The sequence below is a fragment of the Orbicella faveolata genome, unplaced genomic scaffold (genome assembly GCF_042242905.1).
Source record: "Orbicella faveolata isolate gen_17 unplaced genomic scaffold, um_ofav_v1 contig_24, whole genome shotgun sequence".
NCBI classification, from domain to species: Eukaryota; Metazoa; Cnidaria; class Anthozoa; order Scleractinia; family Merulinidae; genus Orbicella; species Orbicella faveolata.
Window position 1 is genome coordinate 2,962,731 of NW_028301552.1, and position 26,771 is coordinate 2,989,501.

A 26,771-nucleotide genomic window follows, 5' to 3' on the forward strand; every position below is an offset into this window, starting at 1 on the left:
GATTTCCACCGCTGCTTCAAGGACATGCGCAGTGGCGTCCTTACGTGGCATCGTCTGGTTCACTGTTCTTGTATGCAGCAACGAAATGACTAAAACACACGTAGTTAGCTAGAATTTTGCGGCGTCTGCAGGTTGAAATATGCCTGGCTAATTTTTACTGTACTTTGGATTGTATTTATTGCTTTTAACTGGCAGAAAAAGCCATTATGCGTGTTATACATTCACGAAGTGCATTTTGGACTACCCTGGCATTTTATAGCGTTGTAATTTTGACAGAGAAAGGCTTTGGTGAGTATAAAGCTTAAGCGTACGTCAAAACATCCACATTTCAATGTTTGGTGATGTTAAATAGATTAAGCTCTCTCCTTTAATTACAAAAGAAAATTCATCTGATTCTTGTAGGTGACGAATTTCCTGAAAAAGGCATCGATAATAATCCAGAGAACAGTATACCCATCCCACCAAATGAGGTAAACAAAACTATGTTCTGCGCTTTCGAAATCTACTAGAATAGTATGCGCTTAGTTTTAGCTTGTGTTGCATTGTGAAACATGCTGATCTGAAGACCATGATGGAAGAAAAATGTGAAAGTTGTTAAAAGAATGTTGCCATGAGCAGTCTAGATGTCTCTGCTCTATATCTGCATGTATGCACTTTGATAGTTGTGTTAATGTTGTTGATGATGATGATGATGACAATGATGATAATGATCATGATGACAACAACAATGACAGCGATGATGATGATGATGATGATGAGAACGACTTTATATGATACAGTTTGCATTCTGTGCGTGTTCTGATCTGCTAGAAACATTTAGCACAGTACAAAAAACACGAAGGCGCAAACAAAACCATGGTGTGCAAAAATTGGAGTTTAGGCCAACTTTTTGCCACTGAGTTAGAAAGGTCTTTTTTCTTGATGATTGTCAGGAGAAGAAAGTAATGCTAGTGGACTAATACATGTAGGAAGTTTTAGGTTTGATTGAATTTATGTTGCTAACCAACTGGTATTGATGAGTTGGTTCTTGTCTTTTAGGAGACTAAGGTTAAAGAGGTAGTTCAAGTTAATGAACCAACCGATCAAGGAACTTTAAGTGAACAAACTGATAATTCAAACTTATGGACTGAAGAACTAAAAAAAGAGGTTCAAAATCTTGAAACACAGTCAGAGAAATATGCTGCTAAACAAGACAGTCACGAAGCTAATCAAAACAAGGTTCATACCAAAAATGGACAGGAGACAACTAGTGGAGAAAATGTAAATGATGTTACTCAAAGTGATTCTCCTGAGAAAACTAAGGATGAAAATAGTCAGGAAAATTTACATGTGCACTCAAGTGATGAACACTTAAAAGAAGAAAATATTAAATCTGTTGAACAATTGGGTTTGAGTGAGACTAGTGAGCAGAAAACAGAAACACAGGGCAAGAACTATCAGTCTGAGGACTCAACTAATCAAGAAACTAAAGATGATGGGTCTGGTTCTGAAGCTTCTCAGCATTTAGAAGACAATGAAGTGGAAATGAAAATGAAATCACAGCAAAGTAAGAAAAAGAAAACAAAATTAAAGAAAGGGCGGGTTAAGAAAAAAACAACTGAGCATGAGGAAATGGATGAATGGGCTGATGACGATTATTATGGTGATGATGATGATGAACCATATGACGAGGACATGGATGAAGACCTGGATGATGATGAACCTTTAGAAGGGTCAGAGGTTTCTGATGACTTTGCTACTGGAAAAGATTATAGCGAAGAAGAGACAGATAGCATTGACTCATGGCAAATGACAGAAAAGCCTTTGGATGAATCAGAAGATTTCATCGATGAAGAAGATGATCGTAAAATCAAAGAACAAGAGGAGTTACAAGAAGAGATCAAGCAACTTAAAGGTGAATGGTGTATGTCGCATAACAACTAGCCTGTGTACAAACAAATTCTATGCCTCAGCCCGAGTCAACTATCGCACATAGAAATTGAGAGTGAATAATCTAATTGTTTTAGTATAAATCTACTGGTTGTTCAAAACTTTATCTAAATCCTCCTCACAGACACTTTGAAAATGCCAAGAAGTGGCCTTCATTTTGATAACAAGGGTACACTGCTACGCTACTCACTATCTATTCTGTGATAGATAGTGTGTGACATAGCCAATCAGAGAACTGCATTTGTGGTAGAACACTAGTAGATTTATACTAAAGCTCGACAGAAGCACATTGAACATGTTCTTTATTTCTTTTAAAAAATTCTGCCATGCAAAAAAATAAAACTTGTTTACTTTCATTGATCATAAAAATGTAAATTTTCTTTATTCGTGCCATCATTGAGTCATCAGCTCGTACTAGTTCTGTGTTCCTATCAAGTTATAGAAAAATGATTTTTAATTAATCAGTGCACGTATTTTCTTCGGGCTATTTTCTAAATTTTAATGTTTCATTTATCAGAAGAAAATGAAGAAATTAAGAAAGAAAATGAAGATCTGAAAGGTTAGTTTTTGTACACCTAATTTGTACCAAGTTACGGTATAATTTTTACACATATAATGTACTGTACAATGTAAAGGGGTTTTTCTCACATTTAAAATAATGTGCATTGTCTATTACACCCACTCCCTCAGTTGTTGACCCTACCCTACCCTGCCCAGATCCCATGTAAGGCCTCCTGATCCTAACCTTAACTCCAACCCCCTTGATAATCAGATCTTTATATTTTACTTTAAATTTTTGCAAATTTGCTCATGCTTGTTGGTGTAATAAGTTACTCTTCCCTTTGACACTAATTAACTAAGGTTGAAATCGTCATGAGCTAAAGAGCAAATCGGCAGACAACATAAACATTATTGTAATTTGACCTAAAAGAAATCAAACTGGTATATAAAGTGGCAGAGTAAGGTTCATTTGCAACCAAAAAACAAAGTGACTTCTGGAGTAATTTCACATCATTAGTAGGTACAACTCAGTTAATCCAGCCATCGTTGAGCCAGTGACTGAAATGACGCTACATTTGTGTTATTGGTTGTTGCATTTATATGATAATGAGCCATGGTTCAGATAGAAAAAGTGATCACTATCAAGAGGGGTTGTCGTTAACAAGGTGATCGTAAGACGGGATTCCATTGGTTTCACTGCTGTCATTAAGTGCCATAAACATTAAGTCCACTTAACATCTGTTATGGTGGAGTAGCTAAATGGGCTCTTGATTTCATGGGATGGTGGACTTGCCTGTTGTTGATGCAATTCACCCACAAAGTGCAGTAACAACTTGGTTATGGGTGTTAATATCAAGGTAACAGGTGACTCAAAACTCGATGACAACCTTGGTAGTGGTGTTTAAACAATTTTAATCTTTTCTGGTGTGCTTGTTTAGAAGAAGTTGGCCAATTGCTTTATCAAGATGCCGCAGTTCTGCTGAATCAAACAAAGCCTAATTATAAGAAGTATGTAATAAATGTTTATGTTTCTTTGTTTGTAAACACTGCCTAGAAATTATGATGTAAATTTATCATGTTGACTTCATGTACAGTTTGTACAGTGAAACCTAATGTATTAAGCAGACATTCATGGGACCTTGTAAGTGTCAACTTAATAGAGGTTTCAGTAAATTACAGGTTCATTTAGAACAGAGAAAATATAGGGAGAAGAGTTTATTACCCCACTGCCCCAGAATCCAAACTATCAAGCTCTTGGCTACTACTTGTACATTCATGTGTGTGGCTTTTACTATTCTTTGCTCACACAAGAAATTATTGTTCCCAGAGCATACAGTTTACTGGAAGAAGCTGCCTTTACACATAACTACACTAAAGCTCAAGAACTTGTAGCTTTATCGTATTTGGTAAGTTTCTAACAGTGCCTTGTTTGTTTCTTAGTGCAGGGCATTGGACATTTAGGAGTACATTTTGTACTTTGTTGGTTGTTTTTGTTGGTTATTGGCCATTGAAGATAGACTGTTTAAATTTGATAGCAGTCAGCGTTGAACATACATATTCTGTGTCTTTACCCCATTCTGAATTCATCTTACAGCTCTGGATTTAGTTGCCAGATTCTGCACATTTTGGAAATAAAGACTTTTTTTCTGTTTTATTTTCCTGGACAGTTTGGTGATCATCTTCCTCGTAACATTTCCAAAGCTGTGGAAATTTTGAATGAACTTGCTAGCAAAGGTTCCTCAGTGGGTCAGCAGGTAATAACTATTTACAACATCCCAGCCTTAAATTTGTTATAATTATGTTATTGCTTACAGTATGTTTGAAGTTTTTCTTTCCATGATTATTATAAGTCAAATATGTTACATTTGCACATTGTATAACTACAGTAATAATTAAATTTTGCTTCATAGTTTATACAGAATGATGACATATTTAATAACTTCTATCATTTATTTTAGACTCTGGGATTCCTGTATGCAACTGGTATTGGTGTGAATTCCAGTCAGGCTAAAGCTCTGGTTTATTACATGTTTGCTGCCTTAGGAGGCGACATTAAGGCACTAATGGCTTTGGTAAGAAGTGCCCCTAAAATGTTTTAAAAGCAATATGAATTATATATTTGTCTATGTTACAAGTATTGAGCAGTCTATATATTTTTCTTTCTGGTTTCATTGGTGGGAGGAATGGTGGCCTCATGATCAGAATGTTGTAACATGGATCAAGCAGTCCAGGTGCAAGCCCTAGCCAGGGTCACTGTGGTCTGTTGTTTGGAAGGGCTCTTAACTCTCACTCTGCCTCTCTCCACCTGGGAGTATAAATGAGTACTGACAAATTTAACATAAGGGGTAACCTTGTGATGGACTATCATCCCATCCAGGGGGGAGTAAAATTACTTCTAGTCACCAAATGCTATTAATAGAAACCAGGATAAACTTTGGCAGCATGGCCCCCTTGTCAGGTCCGTAAGTGGTACCAAAAAACCAACTCTTTTTCTCTTTGCATTGTTTGACCAGGGTTATCGCTACTATGCAGGAATAGGAGTAGCTTCTAACTGTGAGTCAGCACTGACCTATTATCGCAGAGTGTCCAACAAAGGTATGTTATAGACAGGAAAGTAATGCTATGGAGCTCAGGGAGAAATCAATCTCCATTTGCCAACAACTAGAAGGTACACTCTACTGTCCTGATGTTAACCAAATTGCATTGCCACCAAATTCACCATTATAACAGGCATCATTCAAGTCCTAACCACTGATAACTGCACAGCAAAACTGACCAATAATTAGTCTGGACTGGAGACCTGTAACACCATTGGCTGTCAGATACCTTTTTGCTTGACTCTGAAGATTACTTCTACTCAAGTTGTCAAAGCGGACAACAGTCATGTTTGGGACTACTGTACCTATACCAGGATGATCACAGTTTAACAAAGAGATATCCATGTTGTGGTGCATCTGCTCAGTAATAGATCACAGATGATATCAAAAATGTGATAAGGTGAATCTGTCACTGATGTTTTTATCACATTTTGATGTCCTCTGTGATCTATTACTGAACAGAAGCATGGCAACACGGAATCTACTTGTTTTGCATTAAAGAAACAAAAACGCATGCTACTGACATCATCAGTGTGTCTGTCCTCCAATAGATCATAAGCAAGAACCAATCAAAATGTGAAAATAGTGTGACATGCATGTACTACATAAAGATGAACAACATGTAGTACTAAGATTGCAAGGTGGACACTGTTGTTGTTGCTTTTTTTTTCTTTTGGTCTTTGTAGTTGCAGAAGATGTGTCCCTGACTGGTGGAGCTGCTTCTCAAAGAATACGATTGATAGATGAGGAAGAACAGGTTTGTCTGCACTGTTTGGCTGCTTACATGTGTGTAAAAGCTTTAAGCTTCTCATTTTAATTGATATGCGCAGCAAATGGAAAATTTGAAGTATGCTTTCATTGACATTATGCTGCTTGTTCACAGAGAAGAATTCTTTCTCCCTTTTTTGCCTGGTGAGCTAATAATTTGTATACTATCATTACCCCTCAGTTCTACAGACTGTCAGAAGTGTCATGTCACAACTGACTGAATTGTTTTTAGCTGCTACAGCTTTGCACATACATGCATGAAGAACTCTGCACTTACTTTCATTACCTTAAAGCAGCCTGATTTCACAAACAGCTATTAAAAACAATGACGGTGAAGAACGAGACTGTGGCATTGAAACACTGTTGTCATGTTATCTTACATGTAGCACTGATTAACTCAAATCATTCGGGGCTGTAGTTTTTGTCGTAGAGAAATTTATCACACCAGTGTGTATTCACCTGTTGTGAAATCTTTCATGTGTAAATATATCTCACTCAATGTCCTTAGGGAGGCAGTAGTGCTGTATTAGATGAAGATCTTATTCAGTATTATCAGTTCCTTGCTGATAAGGGAGATGTCCAAGCCCAGGTGTGTATGGCATAAGTAACAAGTAATGTTAAATCCATTTTTCCGTGAACCGAAAGAATTTGCTATGGCCTGCTCTATGTGAGGTTCAATCCAGACATTGTGGAGGTAATACTGGGAGAAAAATTAGACAAGTACTTAGCTAGGGAGACTTGATCCTTCTGGTTGACTCAGGGTTGTACATTTATAGGTGCACATTTTTGTAAGCTGAACCAACTACGTGTACTTAAATTAATTGATAATTGTACATGTATGTTGCTTGTACAAATTTCATTTAGGAAAATTCATGGATTAAGTTATCTTTTATTAGTACCCATATTAATGAGTAATTAATAACTGATTGAAGTACCTGTGTTATGTTATGTGAAATCACTCATGCAACAGAAACAAATTCTTTGTAGGTTGGCCTTGGTCAGTTACATTACCAAGGAGGACGTGGAGTTGACATGGACCATGCAGTAAGCTATCTATGTATTTTTATTTCTGTTTTGGTTTGTTTGTAATTTTGTCAGTTATGCTGAATTGACAGTGCTAAATATTATTTTTACGTTGGTGTGATTATGATACATGCTATTCATTTTCAGCGAGCATTCAGATACCTCCAGCAAGCTGCTGATGCAGGAAATTCAAATGCCATGGCTTACCTAGGAAAGGTATGTTAAAGTGCTCTGTAACATTTCATGTATTTGTACAATCCCTATTGCTCAAAGCCGGTAATCATTTTGACCAGCTGAATTCTTGTTTCCTATCATTGTGTTGACACTAACAGGAGCTGAAGTACGCAAATAATGCTGTAGCAAGAAGTTGTCTACATGTGAGAGGACTGTGTACTGCTAGTGTTGTACAAGGACACCCCATCAGATTAACTAGATGTAGCAATATTATGTACTGGTTGTATGAGTCACTGGGCTTGACAAATCACTAATTCTGACAAATCACTTCTGCTTCTTCAACAGATGTATTCAGAGGGGAGTACTGCAGTAAAACAGGACAACAAGACAGCATTCGAGTGGTTCAAGAAAGCTGCAGATGCTGTAAGTTAAGAGTGATATTCTTTAACATCAGTGAAGCAGATATTTGATTCTTGTTTTACTTGTGCCTGCAGGGAAATGCGATTGGTCAAAGTGGCCTTGGCTTGATGTACATGTTCGGCAAAGGAGTTGAGAAGGCAAGAAACCTTAAATATTAGCATTCTTTTGTTTTGCATTTACACGTAGTTGTGATCTGAGTTAACAGATGTCTTTCTTCTGAGATTTGATCCAAATTTATTTTTCTGACAGTGTCTTGCTTTTGAAACCCGTAGAATTATGAGAAAGCCTTCCAGTACTTCAAGATGGCTGCTGAACAAGGTTGGGTAGATGGACACCTTCAGATGGGAACCTTGTATTACCGTGAGTTCATGTCTAATCTTGTGTAAATATAGCTTAGATCATTGTGATGCAGATTACTATGATTGTGAGTGTGTTATCAATCAATCAATCAATCAATCAATCAATCAATCAATCAATCAATCAATCAATCAATTTGTTAATGTGTCTAAGGTAAAACAGCTGAGGGTGAAACCCTCTACTAACTGGGGACACCTAACAGTTAAGATTAAGGAACTATTTACAGCATTAAAATCCTTATAATATCTGGTGCATTTCATTGTGTAGGCATATTTTATTTCAGGTAGTTAATTCTTCTGTTTCATTGTTGCTTTGTTTGCTGGAGAATCTCACTTAGATACTTAAAAAAAATTTCGTGAGTTTTTGTTAGAAATTTACAGGGTAAGGTCAGATTTCAAAAAGTAAATTGCTGTGAAAATGAAAATTTTGGGGGAAGTTGTATTTGCCAACATTGCCTTTTCCCAACTATAGTACTTTGCAAACTGATATGTTGAAAAGATGTTAATGGGCTTCCAATTACGAACCCCTTGTGAGGTTCTGGTGTGCTACTTATACCAGCCCTGATTGTACCTTTTCCCTATGCTTTGGCATCATATCAGGGGAGTTTAGTCAAGTCATGGCTCGTATTTTGGTGAGAAGCAGTCAAGCCAAAATACCCATGGCCAACCAAATGAGCCTGATATTTATGCCTCTGAAGTGTACCACAAAGGTGTGATAGGTATTTACCACACCCAAATTCAGCCAAGTGGTCAGGATTTTGTTGCCCTATCAAGTCAGTGACTTGATAGACTTGATATCGCAGCATATCAGGAAAGTAGACATGGCTTCTTATTGGCTAATTGCGATTTGCACATGGTAAAGTGATGAATGTACATTTCAGATTTGAATTTTTATTTTCTTGTTGTTACAGATGGTCTTGGTGTTAGACGTGACTACAAGATGGCCATCAAGTTCTTCAATTTAGCATCACAGACTGGTACATAATAAATGGCATCATAGATTGTACAACACACAAATTAATTCAAGTTTTAAAAAAAAACAACAACAACAACAGTTGTTTGTAAATGTCCGAAAAATTTCAGGATTCAGTATTCCAGACTGCAAGATGCTTGAGAAAAATTAAATTGCAAAACAGATGAATGACAACAGGAAAAAAATAGTGACTAAGGACTAGTGTTTTGATGTACTGCAACATTCTGGAAACTAACGTGAAAGAAATACTAAACAATCAATAAGGAGAATGTATATTTCAATTAATTTTGTATAAATTCAGTGTAGCTTTATTGTGTCATTATTGTTTTAGGTCATGTGCTGGCATTTTACAATCTGGCCGTCATGCACGCATCAGGGACTGGAGTCTTGAGATCTTGTAACATGGCTACAGATGTATGTTGGATAATTTTCTTGTTAGGCTTTGTTTTGAATTATAATGTATGTTCATGTAATAGCAGAAAGTATGGCAAGAATTGGAGATCAAAGTACATGTAAACATTTGGACAGGTCATCTCCATTGTAATGCCATCCTGAGATTGAGTTCAATGCATTTATTACAGTTGTCATTGTGCCCAAATACTCCTCTAGTACTAGTACTTTGAAGCTTTCAGTTCAAATCTACAATTCTTAAAATTTATTTTAGTTATGTTAGTGAAGCTGCTGAAAATTTAAGAAAGTGCGATATCAGGGCATGTCGTTGAGATGAACAAGTGTACAAAGACTGTTTTAACTGAACTACAAGACCCATGGCTTACTCTGACCATGGCTGATGTTGTTCTTTCCCTTTGGTAGTCCTAGCCAACTTGTCTGCCTCCTGCCAGCTTGGTTTTTTTTAAAATCATGTTATGTCCTTCTATTGGCCCCGAGAAACCCCATTGAGGGAGTGGTCAATTTAACAAATTGAGGTCAGTTTTTCATGCATCTCTCCTGTTATTGATCATGAATTTCGTCATAACATTGTCAAAGTAGCTGTGGATCCACAAGGCAATAGCTGAGTGGATCCACAGACTACTTTGACAATGTTATGACGAAATTCATTGTCAATAACAGGACAGACGCATTAAAAACTGACATCAATTTGTTTTTTATGATAACAAATTGTCAAATTGCCCGCTCTGGCTATTTGACACATTGCATAAATTATAAATTGACATGTCTGTCCGCTTATTGACGGTAAAAATTAGTCAATGAGTGTACAAGAATTTCTGCAGTTATCGTAAAATAAGATATTTTTTTATTTAAAGTAATTTTTTTTATTGAGTACCAGTTTTTTTGACCACAAATTTCTTTTTTTCAAACCAGCTTTTCAAGAATGTTGCTGAACGTGGACGGATAGCTCAGATGTTGATGGAGGCCCATGAAGCATACCGTGCTGGAAACATAGACACTGCTCTGCTGAAATATGCAATGCTGGCTGAACTGGGCTATGAAGTTGCACAAAGCAATGTAGCTTTTATTCTTGATCATGGTAAATTTGTTTCTCTCTACCCATAACAACATATTAGACATATTAGCAGTGGCCTGTCTTTCGAGAAGTAAAAAGTTGAAGGCTGCATATAAGCCAAGTGGCCTATCAGGCCGGTGCTTATCTTTGGTTTCCATGTAGCATGAAGTCATTAAGAGTAGTTCTCTTCCTCACCCTCCCCCCTTCCCCGAATGGGATACTAGTGCATCACAGTGTTACATGTACCTCCCAGCACTAAATTTGCCAGTACCCATTTATACACCTGGGTGGAGAGAGGAAATGGCTTGCCTGAGGACACAACTTAATGTCCCTGGCCAGGGCTTGAACATAAAAGGCTTGATCCAAAGTTGAGCGATCTAACCTTGAGGCCATTGTGCCTCCCAGAGTCACTTGAAAAGCTTAGGCTGTATTAATTGTCACTTGTATTAATTATTTTTAGGTCTTTTATCTTCTCCCCCCCCCCCCCCTCTTTTTACTTTCAATGTCTTGCAGTGGTGGGTGTCTTCCTTTGTTGGGCGCCCCTATGTAGATGTACATTGTATAGCTGTAGATGTAGACACTTACATCTACATTGAACCTCTCTCTACTAGCATCATAAACCAGTATTCTAGTTGTACTGTTAGTATTTTGATTTTAACGCTGGCAATTTTATCACAGTCAGTAGAAATAAGTGGAGTAGTTCAAAAAGAACTGGAAATTATGTTTTGGAAAATAATGTAAGTCCAATGTTTTGAATAAACTTTAATGTCTGCTTTGACCAATGTTGCAGGTCTGACCTCTGTGATATTGGAGAATGAGACATTTCCCCGTGCCCTGCTGTACTGGACAAGAGCTGCATCACAAGGTTTGTCACATTCTCTTGTTATCGAGCAATATGATAGATTATGGAATGTCCAGACTTGCTGTTAGCCAATCAGAAGCCTTATATCTAGCTATATCGCATCACCTGATATGGCCAGCTTTATGGCCAAATGTGGGTATAGTAATTTTACCTGTTTGACACACTTCAGTTTCATATCAGGTTCATTTGGTCTCAATGTGGGTACATGTAATGAAAGTGTACATAATTATATTTTAGTTCAACAAAACTCTCCTTATTTAAGTCCAAAGTGGAGTAAAAAGGTTTGACTGGGTGTAAGAATTGGCATGAATACAGTCAGACTCAAGTTCTGTTGGTATTTGTGTGTGCAGACCACAAATATTCATAGAGAAGTGCGTCATATTTGAAGATACCTCTGACACAAGGTGCCACCAACACTGCATACAAAATGAAGTTTTTGCTAGTCTGGTCTTGAAGCTAACAAGTTAGTTTTTATCCTAAAAAAATATTTTATTTCTTTCATTCCAAGGAAACACAGCAGCAAGAGTTAAAGTTGGTGATTACCATTACTATGGGTATGGAACAGAGGTTGATTATGAAACAGCAGCATTCCACTACAGGCGAGCTTCTGAAGAACAGCACAGTGCACAAGCTATGTTCAATCTGGGCTACATGCATGAGAGAGGACTGGGCATGAGACAGGTAACAGTCTCTCGTTTGCCTTATAAGGCTATAGCTGACTTATTTGACCCCAAGGCTGATTTGTTTGAAAGCCGGTTAATGCTAACCCAGGATTAAAAGTTAATGTAGTATTAATTTTTCTTGTATGAAAATGTTTTTCACTGCTTATGTTTTGTGTAGTTTAAGATTATTTAAACTCAAAACTGAGTGACAAACAATCTGAACAGAAAACGTCACCGAGAAGTTACAAAACTGAAATTAAAATTCTTTGCTAATCCTGGGTTAGCTTAATTGGACTTTGAACAACTCGGCACCAGAGTTTCACTTAACAAAAAAAATGGCTAAAGTACAGCTTGTAAAGACCTCATGTTTTCCACACAAAAAACTTCCAATTGTCTGCTACATTGTACTCATACTTTCTTTGTTTTTGTTTTGTCAGGACATTCATCTTGCTAAACGGTTCTACGATATGGCAGCCCAAACAAATGCTGATGCCCAGGCCCCTGTCTCCCTGGCTCTGTTCAAACTTGGTATCTTTTTCACGTGGGAGTGGATTCAAGAGGTACTTAAACATTCTGCATTCATTGATGTCACGAAACCTGAGGCTGATTGAACTTGTTTGAATTTTTCTAACCTGGAAGGGTGGACCATTTGACTTTTGAGGTTGCGGGGGGTGGGGAGGGGGGAGGGGGTGATTTTGGAAAAAAAAACATCCTGCAAGGATACTTATACCGAAAAAAAAAAAACATTTATGCACACAACCACTGCTAAGAAAAAATTCTCACACATTTAGTTGGCCAGAAAAAAGCATGTTACACACAGAAAGAATATCATAAATACACATATCCCGAGAAAAAACAAATTTCTTCTGCATGAAAGGGTTAAAAAAAAATTCATACTTCTATCAAATTACCCACCCCAGCCCCCCTCAAAAGTGAAATGGTTCACCCCTAAAAGGTAGAAACACGTCTTTTTGTAGCGTAATACCACTCTTAAAAAATTTACCCAATAACGCTTTGTTTTTTAATTGGTGTTGGCTTTCAGCCAATCACATCCCACGCTTTCCCCGGGCTATTTTCTAATAATAGTTGTTTTTATTGTTTTGCAGAATTATGGATCACTAAACTTGTCCAAATTCACCAATTTTGTTGGTGACGATTGGGATATTTATGTAATGACTGGACTCGCTCTCTTGCTGGGAATTCTTCTATTGCTTCGGAGGAGACAATAGATCTTTTTTTGTAGATTTTGTACAGCAATCTTATCCAGTATAGACCCTTTTCATAAATGGCTACCAATTACAAATTCTTTTGTAAGTATTAAAATTAGCCTGACTAACCTCGTTCTTGTGTTGATAATTCAAAAGAATTTTTACTCCCAAACGAGTTTAGTGAGACTAATTTAAATGCATACAACAGAATTTTAAATTGGCAGCCATTTATGAAAAGGGTCTATAGCAGTGGCAATTTCTTGGTTTTAAATATAATAATAAAAACAAACTAAGTTCTTTATAAAATGTCGTCATTTGTTTCTTGTGGCTGTGTTAGAAAATACGCCATATTAATGTAATTTTCTATTAATTTATCACCATCACAGTAAAAGATCATCGATTATGTGAGCACTAGTCGGTCATGTTTTCAGTGAAATCAGCATATACCCTTAGGCTATCGATTTTCTTCATCCGTGAATTTTTAAGTGAAACGATCTGACTCTCTTTTTTTTTTTGGAAAAATCTGACTGTACAGGGTCGGATGGTTCTAAGTCAGACCGTTCCACTCTCCACACTCTCCATGATAAAAGCTCGTGCACGCTTTACGTGCCTATCGTCAATAACCGAAAGTTAATCAAGGCTGAAATAGGTTAAAAAAGCAGTTAAATTGCTGTAACAAAAACTTCTCAGGGTCCAAATTGCAGTTTTTCCTTTTATAATCCAACTTTCAGTGGGGGAACAAGTGTCGGTTAAAGCTGGGTCTCCTTAAGTGGACTTAACCTGAAGTTTTTAGGCAACTGATTGCGCCCTGGAATTGTTTTACTTTTCCAAGAAGTGTTCGCGCTATTTATGCCCTTTTCAATGTTTAAAAAGCTGTAGAGGGTAGCCTGGGCACCAGTAAGCTGTCTTCTCTTTACAAATTTGCTTTGTTGAAATGGCCCGCAGAGTGAGAATGACAAACAGTTAAAAGGCATGATTTCACAAATTTATCGGCCTGCTGCGTACTTTTACTCGTTAGTTGTATTCAACCTCGATCCAATGCTCTCTCTCCTTTGCCTCTCGCTCTCGCCTCAACGACACGGGAAGTAAAGAAGAGAGAGCCAGGGATCGAGGTTGATTTGAATTTTGACTCGCACAGTACTCGCCAAAACACCGCATACTTTCATATGCGGCGTGAATTAATGCGCGTAAATAATTCCTGGATAACAAATTAAAGAGAACGTATCGACGTCTGCGGAAATTGTTTTACAGGAATTAGCCATTCATACATTTTCTACATCTATTTTCTGACTTAAAATTACCCGTCAGTCGAAATCCAAAGAAATGTTCCATTTAAAAAGCCGTCAACATTCATCACAAGTCAGGAAGCTATGGTAACCAAGAATTTGTTATCACAATCTCTTCTCCCAATTGCCAACAATCGTAAAACAATTCGGTGTGAGCGAAGACTTTCTCACAGTTGATGTGAATTTTAATTGCCTATTTAACGACGTCTCAAGGGACAATACATGTGGGGTAACAAGGTGAACCTGTATCTTTCATCGATCGAGTCACTTCAGGTAAATCCATGGTTTCTAGTTATATCTCTCTTCTCTTAACTGTTTATTCGTCACTGATTTACTGCAGTTTAGCCGTCGTTTTAATTTTTGCCCGTTTAATGGTTTAGCTGATAATCACTGCGGTTGTGAAGGTTTCAGCCGCGGTGTTCATCAGTGACGCCCAAGAGACGCCATAATGAAAGCGCTGTTCAATAGGTAAGTTGATGAAATACTGATTTAATAATAAATAACCTTTCTCGCTCGTAAGCAATCCAAAAAGATTCTGTCCAGTTAAAGCGTTTCTTACGAATATTCAATGTTGAGCTTGTTTCAACTGCAAGTTATGCCTTTTCGCTCGTAATTTTGTAACCCTTCCGTTCCCGGTTCGGAGCGCTACGGTGTATATATTCTCCCTTGCCAGCTCCCTAATTTATGTCCAATATATTTTTAAAGTTTTAAAATGACGCCATAAACTTCCATAGCTATTACGATGGTTATTCTTCAGGCTTAAAGAAAGTTGTTGTTTAGAAACTGTTGCAACAAATTCATTTATTTTGCGGACCAAACTTTATAAAAAGCAAAGACTGAATAGTGTCTGCGATGAATGACCTTTGAAATTTAGCCAGGGAAGCGAAATTGCCTCACCTCAAGTTTGCGCTTTGTTAAGAAACGAAAGGTGCCTATGATAAATCAGTTTCGGTATGACTACCTGACTTCTTACCCACCGACAAACATACTTCAAGGCTATCATAATTATTGACGTTTTTCTTGTTCTCAGTTCCTATGGCAAGAAATCAAGAGATATGTCCAAAGAAATTGCATTATTTTCGAGAGGTGTTCAGTGCAAATGTGGTCAACGTTGTTAGGCCATCCTAGCCGGCCTTCGTAATGGAAACAACTTCATTTTTCAGATAAGTTTATCACAGAATTTCACAGATTTGTCGTTTTTGTCGATATTAGTGCTCGAGTCTAGCTTGTTGATAAACTTCCAATTTACAAAATCGTTGATTGCATTACTGCTAACCTTGAATGAATGAACAGCTTACACTAAATTCAATGAATTCAATGACACTTTGAAAGTTGATTTACAGGACAAAATTCAAAAACATCTATGGTTTATATTACAAGCTGTAAAATTCTACCGTTAATTCTAATGGGTACATTCTTCTTACAAAGTTTTGCTCAATTTAAGTCGAAAGACAAAATCCCTCAGCTTTCACTTGAGCTGTTGCTTTAGAAATAAGAGAAAGTCACTGCAACTTGTTTCTATTAGTTTCTGAACATCGGCACATCATAACTGAAAATGCGGCTGAGTTTCATGATAAAAAATAATTTGATAGTTTATTGATGTTTCTTCTTTTTTTCCCAGGTTAGACATCCTTTAAAAAGAAGGTACCGCCATCTTGGATTGCAGTGCGTAGCTCTTGGAATCTGGCGTATATTAGTCGACTATTGGAAACATCTCTTTTCAGATAAGTACTTCTCATTCCATTTACAATTCCACTATTTCTGGCAGCGAGTGATCAAATTGTTATGTCTTCTTGCAACATCGTAATATCAGGTCTATTTACATAACACCGAGTAATAGAAGAGAATGGTTAGGAGGCCCGGCAAACTTTAGTTGCGAAGAAACGAACAAAGATGCCAAGATTTATGTTCGAAGCTCTAAGACTGTACTCAAACAATTAGTTTTGGGCTCATATAGTAATCATGAATTAGGTTCATTGTACGCATATGACAACTAATTTATTACCTTCTGACACCTAAGTTATCAACATTTTTCTTGTTTTTATTCGCAAGATAACAATTTCAACAAAATTGCAGTCTTTCAAAGAGCTGATTATGTTCAGCTTTGGAGCCAGTCACCAGTTAGCAAGTGTTTTCCGACGTTGTTATTCCATCCTAGCCGGCCTCTTCGTGAGGAGCTGTGAAGGGTACAGCTTCATTTTCAGATAAGTTAATCACAGTATTTGCAGATTTTTTAAATTTGTCGATTTTGGTGCACGAGCACTTGCTGACAAGTGAATGAGTCTGAAACTGCTCATTACTGCTGAACTGTTGACAAATGCCTAGCTTACTCTAAGTTAAATGGCACCTTGAAAGTGGATCAGAACCAAACCTTTTCGTAAAAAGTCGACAAAACAAAGAAAGGCATGTTGAAAAGAATGCTTACATTTGAGGGACGCTTTTGGATTGCACTGTGTTGCTTTTGGACGCAAGCACAAGTTGACACTAGAAACATCTCATTTCAGATAAGGTCACCATCAGTTTCTATAATATGGTGTTTGGGTATGAAGTCAAAGCCAAACTGGCAGATGTTTTTCTTATTTTTATCGAAAATATATATATTATTGCGCTGTTTCCATCACGTATTGACACAGTACTGAAACCAGAGCTAAAATTGTTCGTAAAAGCTTGATTTGAGAGATCGATAAATAGTTAAACTAAGCTCGGTGAGGTCTCTTTTCCTTCCTGCAAATTGAATACAGATATTTTGAAAGAACGTGCAGCCATTATGGATTGCAGTGTGCAGCCTTTGGACCCTGGCGATTGGCATTTTTGGAAGCACGTCATTTCAGATAAGTCTATCATATTTTAGTTCCTTTTTCTTTCGTCGTTTACACAAACAGGTTTCAGTCCAAGTGATGAAAATATTAAATCTCCTTACCATATACACTGTCAACCAGCGAAATTTTATGATTTAAAATAAATGAAATAATTTTTTTACAGCCAATCTCTCAGCTATCAATCAATGAATTTTCCAGATCGCAGACCTCAGTTATCACTTTCACAAACTCGTCATTTTGGGCTGACAGTTATTTCAACCAATCCTCGGGTATGAGTTAAATTTTTTATTAAAATCTCATCCTTTCCATCGGTAAACCAGATGCTTACTTGATCGTAAAACTCTGTAGAATACAATTTTTTGCGAGAAGAATTTTACAAACAAGAGAACAAGCCATGCAAACGATGCAATGGAGAAACCAACTTGTCACTACTTGCATTGACGAGAAGTCAATGCTAACAAAAGAGAACACGCCGTTTCAAACCAATTTGCATGAGAGAACTGTAAAAAAAACAGGAATTGCAGTGAAGTGCAGGTAAACAATAGGGAGTTTACGAAACCACGACAGCAACGGCAACGGGAACGTCACTGAACAAAAGAATTAATGAGCAGACAATGGCTGTGCACGTGCTTTATAATCCTTGGTACTTTTCTTTGCCGTTCTCTGCAAGACAACAACGTGAAATGACAAAATTTGGGGTTGTCTAGAGAACGTGAACCACTACGGCTAATGTTTTAAATTTTTATTTCAAATTTATCGCTGTGTTCCGGAGTTAGTTTTGCGGTAGTTTTAACAATGATAAACAAAGCAAATGACTTTAGAGTATCGCGAGATTCGTATAATATAAATTCATTTTTTAATCGACGTTGTCCTCGGCGTCGCCGTCGTGGTTTCGTAAACTCCCTAATATGGATCGATAACGCAGCTTTAAGTAACACAAGCTGTGAAACAAAAGAAAAATTTGAGAGATTTCACTGACATAATAATAACTGTACCTATAACGGTTCGTTTTCCGCTGATCTAGAAGCAAATTGAGATGAAAAATGATTAATTTGTTTTCAATTCATAAGTTAGATGTAAAATATTATTCAAAAACAAGCCACAAGAATACAGAAAACCATCAATTAGGGGATATTTGCCGTTAAATTTCCTGACCTGGCAGTTTGTAGATTTTAACAATGAAATAGTCTGGAGTCAGTTAGTATTGACGGTTGATACTGAAAGATAATCCAGCGTGGTTAGTTTTATTCTGTTTTATGACAATGCGTGATGAACACAGTTCAACCAAACTGTAACTTTTTTCATATAACGAAAACAGCTTTCCAAAATTGCCCAACCAGTAGCTTGTTTCAATAAATTTTATTTTGGACATAAGAAACCTTCAGAAGGATAGTACATTTTCCCTATTTTATTTTATTTTATTCGAAAAAAAAAGAACCCTTGAGAAACTTTCCTTCATTAGGAACACTTTATTACAACAAAGCAACGTGAGTGGAAATCTGAAGGTAAATAAAAGAACATTAACAATCTCGATATACATGTATACATTTTTACAACTTCTTACTACACTGGCTAAGTTGTTGTTTCTAATGGCCATCTGACAATAAATGTTTCACTTTTCCTCTTTGAAGTACATAGAAGATCAAAATTCTCAAACCATAGCTTACTTAGGACATTTTCAATTCCATTCTGTTTGGAGTCTTTGCTTCTTCTGTCGTTTACTTGGTAAACGGTTTCAGTTTCAACCCTGTTTGATCATAATCTGATCTCTCCACATTCATAAAATGTGCCATCAAAATCCAAGAAATAACATGCATGAAAGAGGTTTGTTTGGCAACAAATTTTGTTAACGGAAAAAAAAATCACCCTAACAAAAATGCATGACTCTATTTATTTAAGGTGGTATTATACGAGCTGATTTTTAACGCACATTTTTAATCTAAGTTACACGAGCCAACTTTTGACGCAACTTTGTTGCGGCAACGGTATGTTACACGAGACGATTTTTAACGCAACATGAAAAATTCGGGAAACAATGTTGCAGGTTTTTGAATCGCTTTCAAAAACTTGCAACATGTTACCGCAACGAGATATTACGTTTGAGGTCGCCCTGCGCGCCATGTTACACTTCACCGATTTTTAACACAGCATTGTTATGTTAAAAATAGGCTCGTCCAAGTTACCTTTACGGTTGGTGAATATACTATGCACGAAAATTGCAGAAAGACATAAAATGTAATCAACAATGATTTAGATAAACGTATACAGCAAAAACTAACGATAGACAAATCCGACGTTTCGGCGACATCTTGGCGCCATTGTCAAGGGAAACTAATTAATGAGATGTTACTCATTAAACAATTACGACCGTGTTTAGATGTACAATCAGACTCAGTTCGCGCTAAGGTCTTTGCCAAGATGTCGCCGAAACGTCGGATTTGTCTATCGTTAGTTTTTGCCTGTATATGACATAAAATGTGACTAAAAAATTAAAAAGCTGGAAGATCGTTTAGTTGAATGAAAGATTAATAACTTTATTTATTGAGATTTTGTTTCTTTTTTTCTCAAAGGTTGAACACAGACGGAAGTATTGAATGAGAGGGCAGACATTTTGAACTGTATTGTTTATTTTTGTCCGTGGTCTCTATGCAGGCGGACGAGATTGGAAACATCTTTTAGTCAGATAAGTTCACCGTAATCTTATTTCTTCTGTTGTATACCGTTTAGAGTGTCAGTCCAGGAGAGATCAGAATATAATGTTTCTTTGCTGTGTGGAGTACGTGGTGAAGAAAATCAGGAAGTGAATTATCCCAGTCATGAAGGAAGAAATCTATTTTACAGCTTTGTGAGGTCCCGTGCAGAAAATAGCGAAAGCAATAATAAATTCTTCTGGTACAAGGTTTTTGTCCACTAAAAACTGAAATTGCTCGATTTCCTATCAAATTTCGTCTTAAATACTTTAATTGTCTCCACAAAATGGCTGATTCTGTATTGCTTTTGGGCGTGTTTCGAGCCTTAGGCGAAATTAAGTCAACATATTAACATTTCCTCTTTTCTTTTTCAGGTCTTTAAAAATTCATGTAGAGAGAAGTGCGGCCATTTTTTATTGCAGCGCGTGGCTCTTGTACTCTTTCCCAAGTTAAGTACTGCAAACGTCTTTGTTAACATAGGACATGAATTCATCGCAGTTTTCTGATCGTTAACTAATCAAGGGATATTGTCTCGATGTACCACTAAACTCTCTGAACTGACACGTTTATAAGAGAGGTTTTGTCGATTAAGAACTTTGTTCACAAAATATTTCGCACGAGTGGTATCAAGCGTGGCTGAAAATTTTATGACAAAAAAACATTTGTGTATTTGAAATTTGCCGGCTAATGATAATTTCTTAGTAAAGCAAAATTCCGCCAACTTAAGAGAGTGACACTGCAGAATTAATTGATGCTTGTAACTTAATATTTGCCAGTTAAAGAGACATAACCTTATTATTTCATTGATTCTTGCTCTTTATTTGCCAGGTTGAAAACACGAAGGTATCGGAAAGATAAGGCAGCCATTTTAATTTGATTGCAGCGTGTAGCTTTTGGATTCTGCTGTAACTTGACATTGGAAACATCTTATTTGAGATAAGTTAATTATTTTCTCATTTTACCTGAATCTGTTGCTGTCAACTTAACGGTTTCTCAAGTATCCTGTTCAGAAAATGGCAATAATGAAGAAATGTGAAAAATGAAATGTCCAGTATGACGGGAGCCTGGGACAGAGAAACATCTGAATACCCGACTCACTCGAACACAGGACTTCCCGGTCGGGCAATCAGGAATTGTTCTGATGTATTACCAAATTCTCAAAAGTAACAAGATTGGACAAGATGTTCTTCAAGCATTACCTCAGAAAATCGGTAGATTGTCTTTAGGGACGGACGATTACTTTTTGGACGAGGAAGGAGTGGTTGATCAATTTTCTGGGGCTTGAATTTTTTCTCTTTTTCTTCTTTAGGTTGTGCATGACTTCTTTTTTTTTGGTGGGCAAAAGCTTGTTAAAAAACTTCTTGCAGAAGCTTTTGCCCGCCAAAAGAAATACCTGCACAGCAAAACGGCTGAAAAAAAATCGTGCAAGGTATATTTTTGGAATTGCCCAAACCCCCCTCCCCCTTATTATTTAGGGGTGGATATCAGAAATAAACACGATTAGAAAGTTGATAATAATCGATTGGTTTTAGCTATTTTTACCGCCAGGTTGAAAGCAGACATCTTTCAAAATAATTAACTTGTGGCCATTTGAATCGCAGTGTGTTAGTCCTGAATTCTCGCGCTAGTTTACTGTCATTGGAAACACCCTCTTACAGATAAGTCGTTTTCTTGTTTTTCTAGTCGTATGCCATTTAACGGTTTTAGTGCAAGAGTGATCAAAATCTAATCTCATCTTACCATGTCTACATACACGTTATCATGTGTTACAAAGACCCTGTTGATCAGGATGCGCGTATTGTCTTGATGTACTACCAAATTCTCAGGACTAACAACAAAAGAAATGTATGGCAATCGTTACGGAGAATTAACATTTTGAGCTTGAGACTGAAAGGTTTAACGTTGCAGTTTGTTTATATTTCGGGAGACAGCTTGAAACTGTCGAATATTCTCCGCAATGCAAACTTGAAGTCCTATTCCATGACATTATGAAGTCAAAAGTTAATAGGATATTTACTAGTATGCAAAATGAATTTTTTATGAACACTGTTAAAAGCAAAGATTTACGAGAACCTTTCCAGCTTACGAATATAAGGATAATCAGTGGTGTGAGCACAAATGTACTTTCAATTGACGCGATTTTTTTGGTGGGAGAAAAAACAGTATATAGAGAGAAGTACTCAAAATAAGATGCCTCTTATAACAGCATTGACAGGGTTAAAAAGAGCAGATTGCATGATTTTATCGACATGTCAGGTGGCACCGTGGTAAACACGTGCTTATTTTACGTAACTTGTGTTCCCAAGGCTTGACCACAATCTAAACCGGCATCATAAAATTTATCTCGATGCAATGATAAGCTTAAATATTAGACGATAGAAATGAAAAATACATAATTATACATATCATCGAAATGTTTGGCGATCAGAAGGGGAATAAATATTTTGAGAGGTTTCATATCGCAGTTTGTTAATATTTGGGGGGACAACTTGAAATTTAAGTCTTTAACCATGACAATTTGAAGTCAAAGTTAATAGAATAAAAACGTGGCAGTGTTACTAGTGATTTTTATATAAACATTTGAAAGACTGAAAAGATTGAAGAGAACCATTCTTAAATGTTCATATCGATTTTATTAAGGGATAATTACCCAAACGTTTATTGACAATGTTATATTTGGCTCAGAAAATTGTGCATCGACCTTTTGAGCTCGATGTTTTTGTTAAGCTGAGATTTTCGACCTTATTTCTTGAGCACGGAAGTCTGTTGTTTTTGTGCTTATGTGAAACAGGCTTAATACTTTATAAAACGGTAAATTAAGTTGCTCGTTTCAAAGGAAAATTGCTAATTTAAGCATTGCAAAAAAATGATAGCCTTGTAAAATCGGTTTGCTGGCAGGTTCCCATAAAGCAAATAGGAGGACTCAATTTGACCAAATGTTTTTTCTCTACACGTGTTGCTAATTACTTGCAAATTATCAACTTGGTCAGCTTTTTCAGGCTACCTGATCATTATTCAGGTTTTCACGTTGGAACTTTTGAGAAACCTCTCGAATTATAATCAATCGATAGTAAGAATTTTGACTGAAAGAATTTTGGTTTTACTTTAGTGATAAAATATGTAATGGCCTTAGGATATTTTGTATTTTTCTTGATACCAAGACACTGGAAAGCACATTGACTTCAAATTTTCTTTTGAGACGCACTGAATAAGAAAGTACTGAAGCACAATGTATTTGCACGAATACAATTTTTTCGCAAGGATATGCTTGATTTGATCAATTGAAAGCTTAACTACTGATATCTCTGCTATTCTATACAGGTATTGTGACCAGAACCTCTAAGAAACCGAGAATCAATCAAGTGTCAGAGAGAAACGTATATGGCAGTTTCGGTTGTAATTCTTAACAACTTCTTGTGTAGTTACATCGTAAAGTTATTTCAAATAAGTTATTTCAAATCACTTCCGTTGAAGGCTGTGTTCTAATCCACATTTTAAAGACTATTTCGGAGCTCTTTTGTACCTTTTGGTCTGTAAAAACAAGAATGTTTAGCATTGTAACCAAACCAGGGCTGTCGACCTTCAAACTGAAGTGCGCTAAGTTTTTGCTAGTTTAATAAAGGACTTTTTAGTAATCAATGAAAACACACGTAAATTTTCGAATCGTGAAATACCAGCTCACTGGAGGTGATCTAATAAGCTATGACTGATATTGATCTAAGAAGAAACGCAAGGCTAATTAAACGGATGGCGAACATTATCAATTTCAGTATTTAGAAAAGCTGAAGGAGACTGACGCGCAATGCTCAGTAACCTTATTGAAGCTTTCTTTATTATTTTTCTGTTTTGCGTTTTTCGATTACGGGCATAAATCAGTGGCACCATGTGAGAAATCAAGAACAGGAAAAACGTGAAAACCGGCTACAACACGAAATGCGTTTTGCATATATTGGCGGTCACCCAATTGAGTACTAACAAAGCCGAGTAGGGCATAACTTTTGTATCACACGATTTCTTTGAAGAGGGATTTTGCGATTTTTCACGACCCAGCCCATGGCTGCCAATACGACTAGTGTAAACAGGGTAAAAGAAAATGCTAGTTAACTTTGCTTAGGTTTGTTTTTAAGTCCACAAAATATAAACAGAAACTTTAAATGTAAACTCTTGCCACTTGTTCAGATCGGGGCAGAGCGTGTTGCTGATCGTTAACAAAGAAAAAGATCAGTCTAAAATTCAGCGAGATGAAGTAGGGTTCAATTTTTTTGAAGGTAATGTTTTCTACAGAAAATCGGTAGTTTACTTAATGATTTCAGAGTTGTTGCTTTTAGCCTTTTGAAAAATCTTAGATTTTGAATCCCCCTCGGGTATGTAAAGATTAATAAGAAAAAGTTATCATACTTCACAACCATACAGTTATGTGCTTATTATTGGCGGAATTCTGTTGGTATACTAATGCAAATGGCGAATTTTTATAGGCTGAAATACTATAATACACCATCAACCATTAATGTTTTTGTATCCTTATCCCGAAAATCTGAAGCCAAAAGATAGCTGCTGTAGCTTGCTAATTTATAATCATACAAACGAGCAAGTTAACTTGAAAACAAAATGTAAAAACAAGGACAGTATAGCAACACAGCAGAGCTCGCCCCATATATGTTGAATTGATTCTTGATGAGAGATTTTAATGTACTGTTAATATTCGATTCTATCAACAGGTAGGTTGAGGAATGGTAAAGAAAATGAACAATGGCCACAGCACCACAGAGAAGAATTGGCTGCAAGACAAATGCAGAAAAAACTTTGAAAATAAACTCATTTTTATGTAGATCTTTTGATCCTCCTACGTGGAGTGGGACACGATAAAATAGTTAATTAACAAATGAAGCGAGGAACGTGTTATGTCTAAATGATATCAAAATCCCTGTAGAGAAGAGAAAAGATTAATGCAATCAACGAAAATAAACTTCATTAATGTAAAGAAGGTGCTAAGAGCAAATTAAAGAGTAGACTCCAATAAGCTCTTAAACCTTCCTATAATTAAAGATAACTAAGCAACTAACTAATGAAAAACAAATATGCCGCAGACCCTATAAGGTAAAAGCGGTTAAACCTGTGTCGTTGTCCTTTTCTTGACATTTAAATTTAGTTTACTCCTGTGAACATTACTCATTCCCAAAGCAGAGGGTAACGCCAGAACAAAAGCGCCAGAGGAAGTTTAACACCACTGCAAGATCCATTGTACACAACGATCAACTCTCGTTTAAAATCTTACACATTCCCGCACGCGAAGATTGCTCGAACACTTCTAATTTCTATCCCTCAACCCTCCACTCCCCTGAATGAGAAAATCGTGGGGGAGGATTAAATCGCATCCGTAATACTTTACCTTGGTAGGGAGAAGATTTGGAGAGTAAGTTTAACTCTTACCCATAATCTTTCACGTGTCCCTCTATGCTCAAAAGGGTTATAATATGAGTGAAACTTCCTCCCAAAATAATTTTCTTTTCGAGGGTAAAGGTTTAAGAACTGGCTTTAAGACAAGACTTAACTAAAGGAATAAATGTGTTGTCTAGTCTTACCGCCAGCTCTTAACCCTTAACCCTGCAAGAAAAAATTATTATGGGAGGAGATTTTAGTAATATTACCAACCTAAGGCCGAAAAAGTAGATTTCGAGAGAGGTTTCACTCGTATTCATAACATTTCATTCGGCCTTACGTTGGTAATATTACTAAAATCTCCTCCTATAAAACTTTTTCCTTACAGGGTTAAGGATTAGGAACTCGCAGTAAGACTAGACAACACATTTCTTTTCTGTAGTCTAGTCTTAACGCCTGTTCTTAAGCACTGACCCTCTCAAAGAAAATTATTTTGGGAGGAGGTTTTACTCATATTATAACCCTTTTTGAGCGTTGAAAGGCGCATGAACGATTATCATTAAGGGGTTAGCTTCCTCTCCAAATAATATCACTAAACAGGTAGAGCATTATGTATCAGATTAAATCCTCCACCACCACTCTTTCATTCACGAGAGTCCAGAGTTTAGGACAGGAGTTAAAGGCTCTCCAAATACTCTAAGCAAACAGAAATCTCCCAGGTAACATGCTCTGCTATACACGTGAAAAATTTTTACACAGGAGTACACTAAATTAAAATGCGCAAGAAAAACGCTAAATTTAAGAAAACAATAAACAGACTTCAATTAAAACTGCCACGTTTTCCTTTCCTCGACAAAACTTTCTACTTTTTTCTCCTTAAGTTAAAGGAATATATGAATAAATTATCCTAGGGAGGGTGGGTGGAAGAGTAATCTTACTCCCTCCAACCTCCTTCCTGCGGAGAGGAGGAGGGTGGGTGGAAGAGTAATCTTACTCCCTCCAACCTCCTTCCTGCGGAGAGGAGGAGGGTGGGTGGAAGAGTAATCTTACTCCCTCCAACCTCCTTCCTGCGGAGAGGAGGAGGGTGGGTGGAAGAGTAATCTTACTCCCTCCAACCTCCTTCCTGCGGAGAGGAGGAGGGTGGGTGGAAGAGTAATCTTACTCCCTCCAACCTCCTTCCTGCGGAGAGGAGGAGGGTGGGTGGAAGAGTAATCTTACTCCCTCCAACCTCCTTCCTGCGGAGAGGAGGAGGGTGGGTGGAAGAGTAATCTTACTCCCTCCAACCTCCTTCCTGCGGAGAGGAGGAGGGTGGGTGGAAGAGTAATCTTACTCCCTCCAACCTCCTTCCTGCGGAGAGGAGGAGGGTGGGTGGAAGAGTAATCTTACTCCCTCCAACCTCCTTCCTGCGGAGAGGAGGAGGGTGGGTGGAAGAGTAATCTTACTCCCTCCAACCTCCTTCCTTAAATTTGTATACTGTTTTCAATCATTTTAAAGTGTTTTTGGAGGACCTTTTAAAGTTTTAGAGCACAATATACAAATGAGAGGAATGATATTGGAGGGAGGAAGATAATTCTCCCTCCCAAAACTTACTCTATCTAAATTTAAAGTAATGGACCAGGACACAGGTTTTTGGCTGCGCAGTCTGGCTTTGCAGCTTTT

At 37.1% G+C, this 26,771-nt stretch overlaps 1 protein-coding gene across 2 annotated transcripts; it reads left to right on the plus strand.

The window, feature by feature from the left end:
- Positions 1–17: 17 nt before the first annotated feature.
- LOC110042501 (protein sel-1 homolog 1-like) lies at positions 18–13,244 on the plus strand. Of its 2 annotated transcripts, none has more exons than XM_089291007.1 (23): positions 18–288; positions 403–470; positions 1,039–1,894; positions 2,447–2,488; positions 3,369–3,438; positions 3,758–3,836; positions 4,098–4,184; positions 4,389–4,502; positions 4,944–5,025; positions 5,714–5,784; positions 6,304–6,384; positions 6,783–6,839; positions 6,966–7,034; positions 7,338–7,415; positions 7,487–7,549; positions 7,685–7,772; positions 8,680–8,745; positions 9,073–9,155; positions 10,065–10,230; positions 10,997–11,071; positions 11,577–11,749; positions 12,168–12,290; positions 12,837–13,244. In XM_089291007.1, exons 1-23 carry the CDS (start codon positions 207–209, stop codon positions 12,957–12,959), a joined length of 2,796 nt encoding a protein of 931 aa, XP_089147133.1. In that variant the 5' UTR covers positions 18–206; the 3' UTR covers positions 12,960–13,244. The 2 variants fall into 2 exon arrangements, with proteins under 2 accessions (XP_089147133.1, XP_089147134.1); XM_089291008.1 differs by having other exon boundaries at positions 3,372–3,438.
- The last annotated feature ends 13,527 nt before the right edge of the window (positions 13,245–26,771 follow it).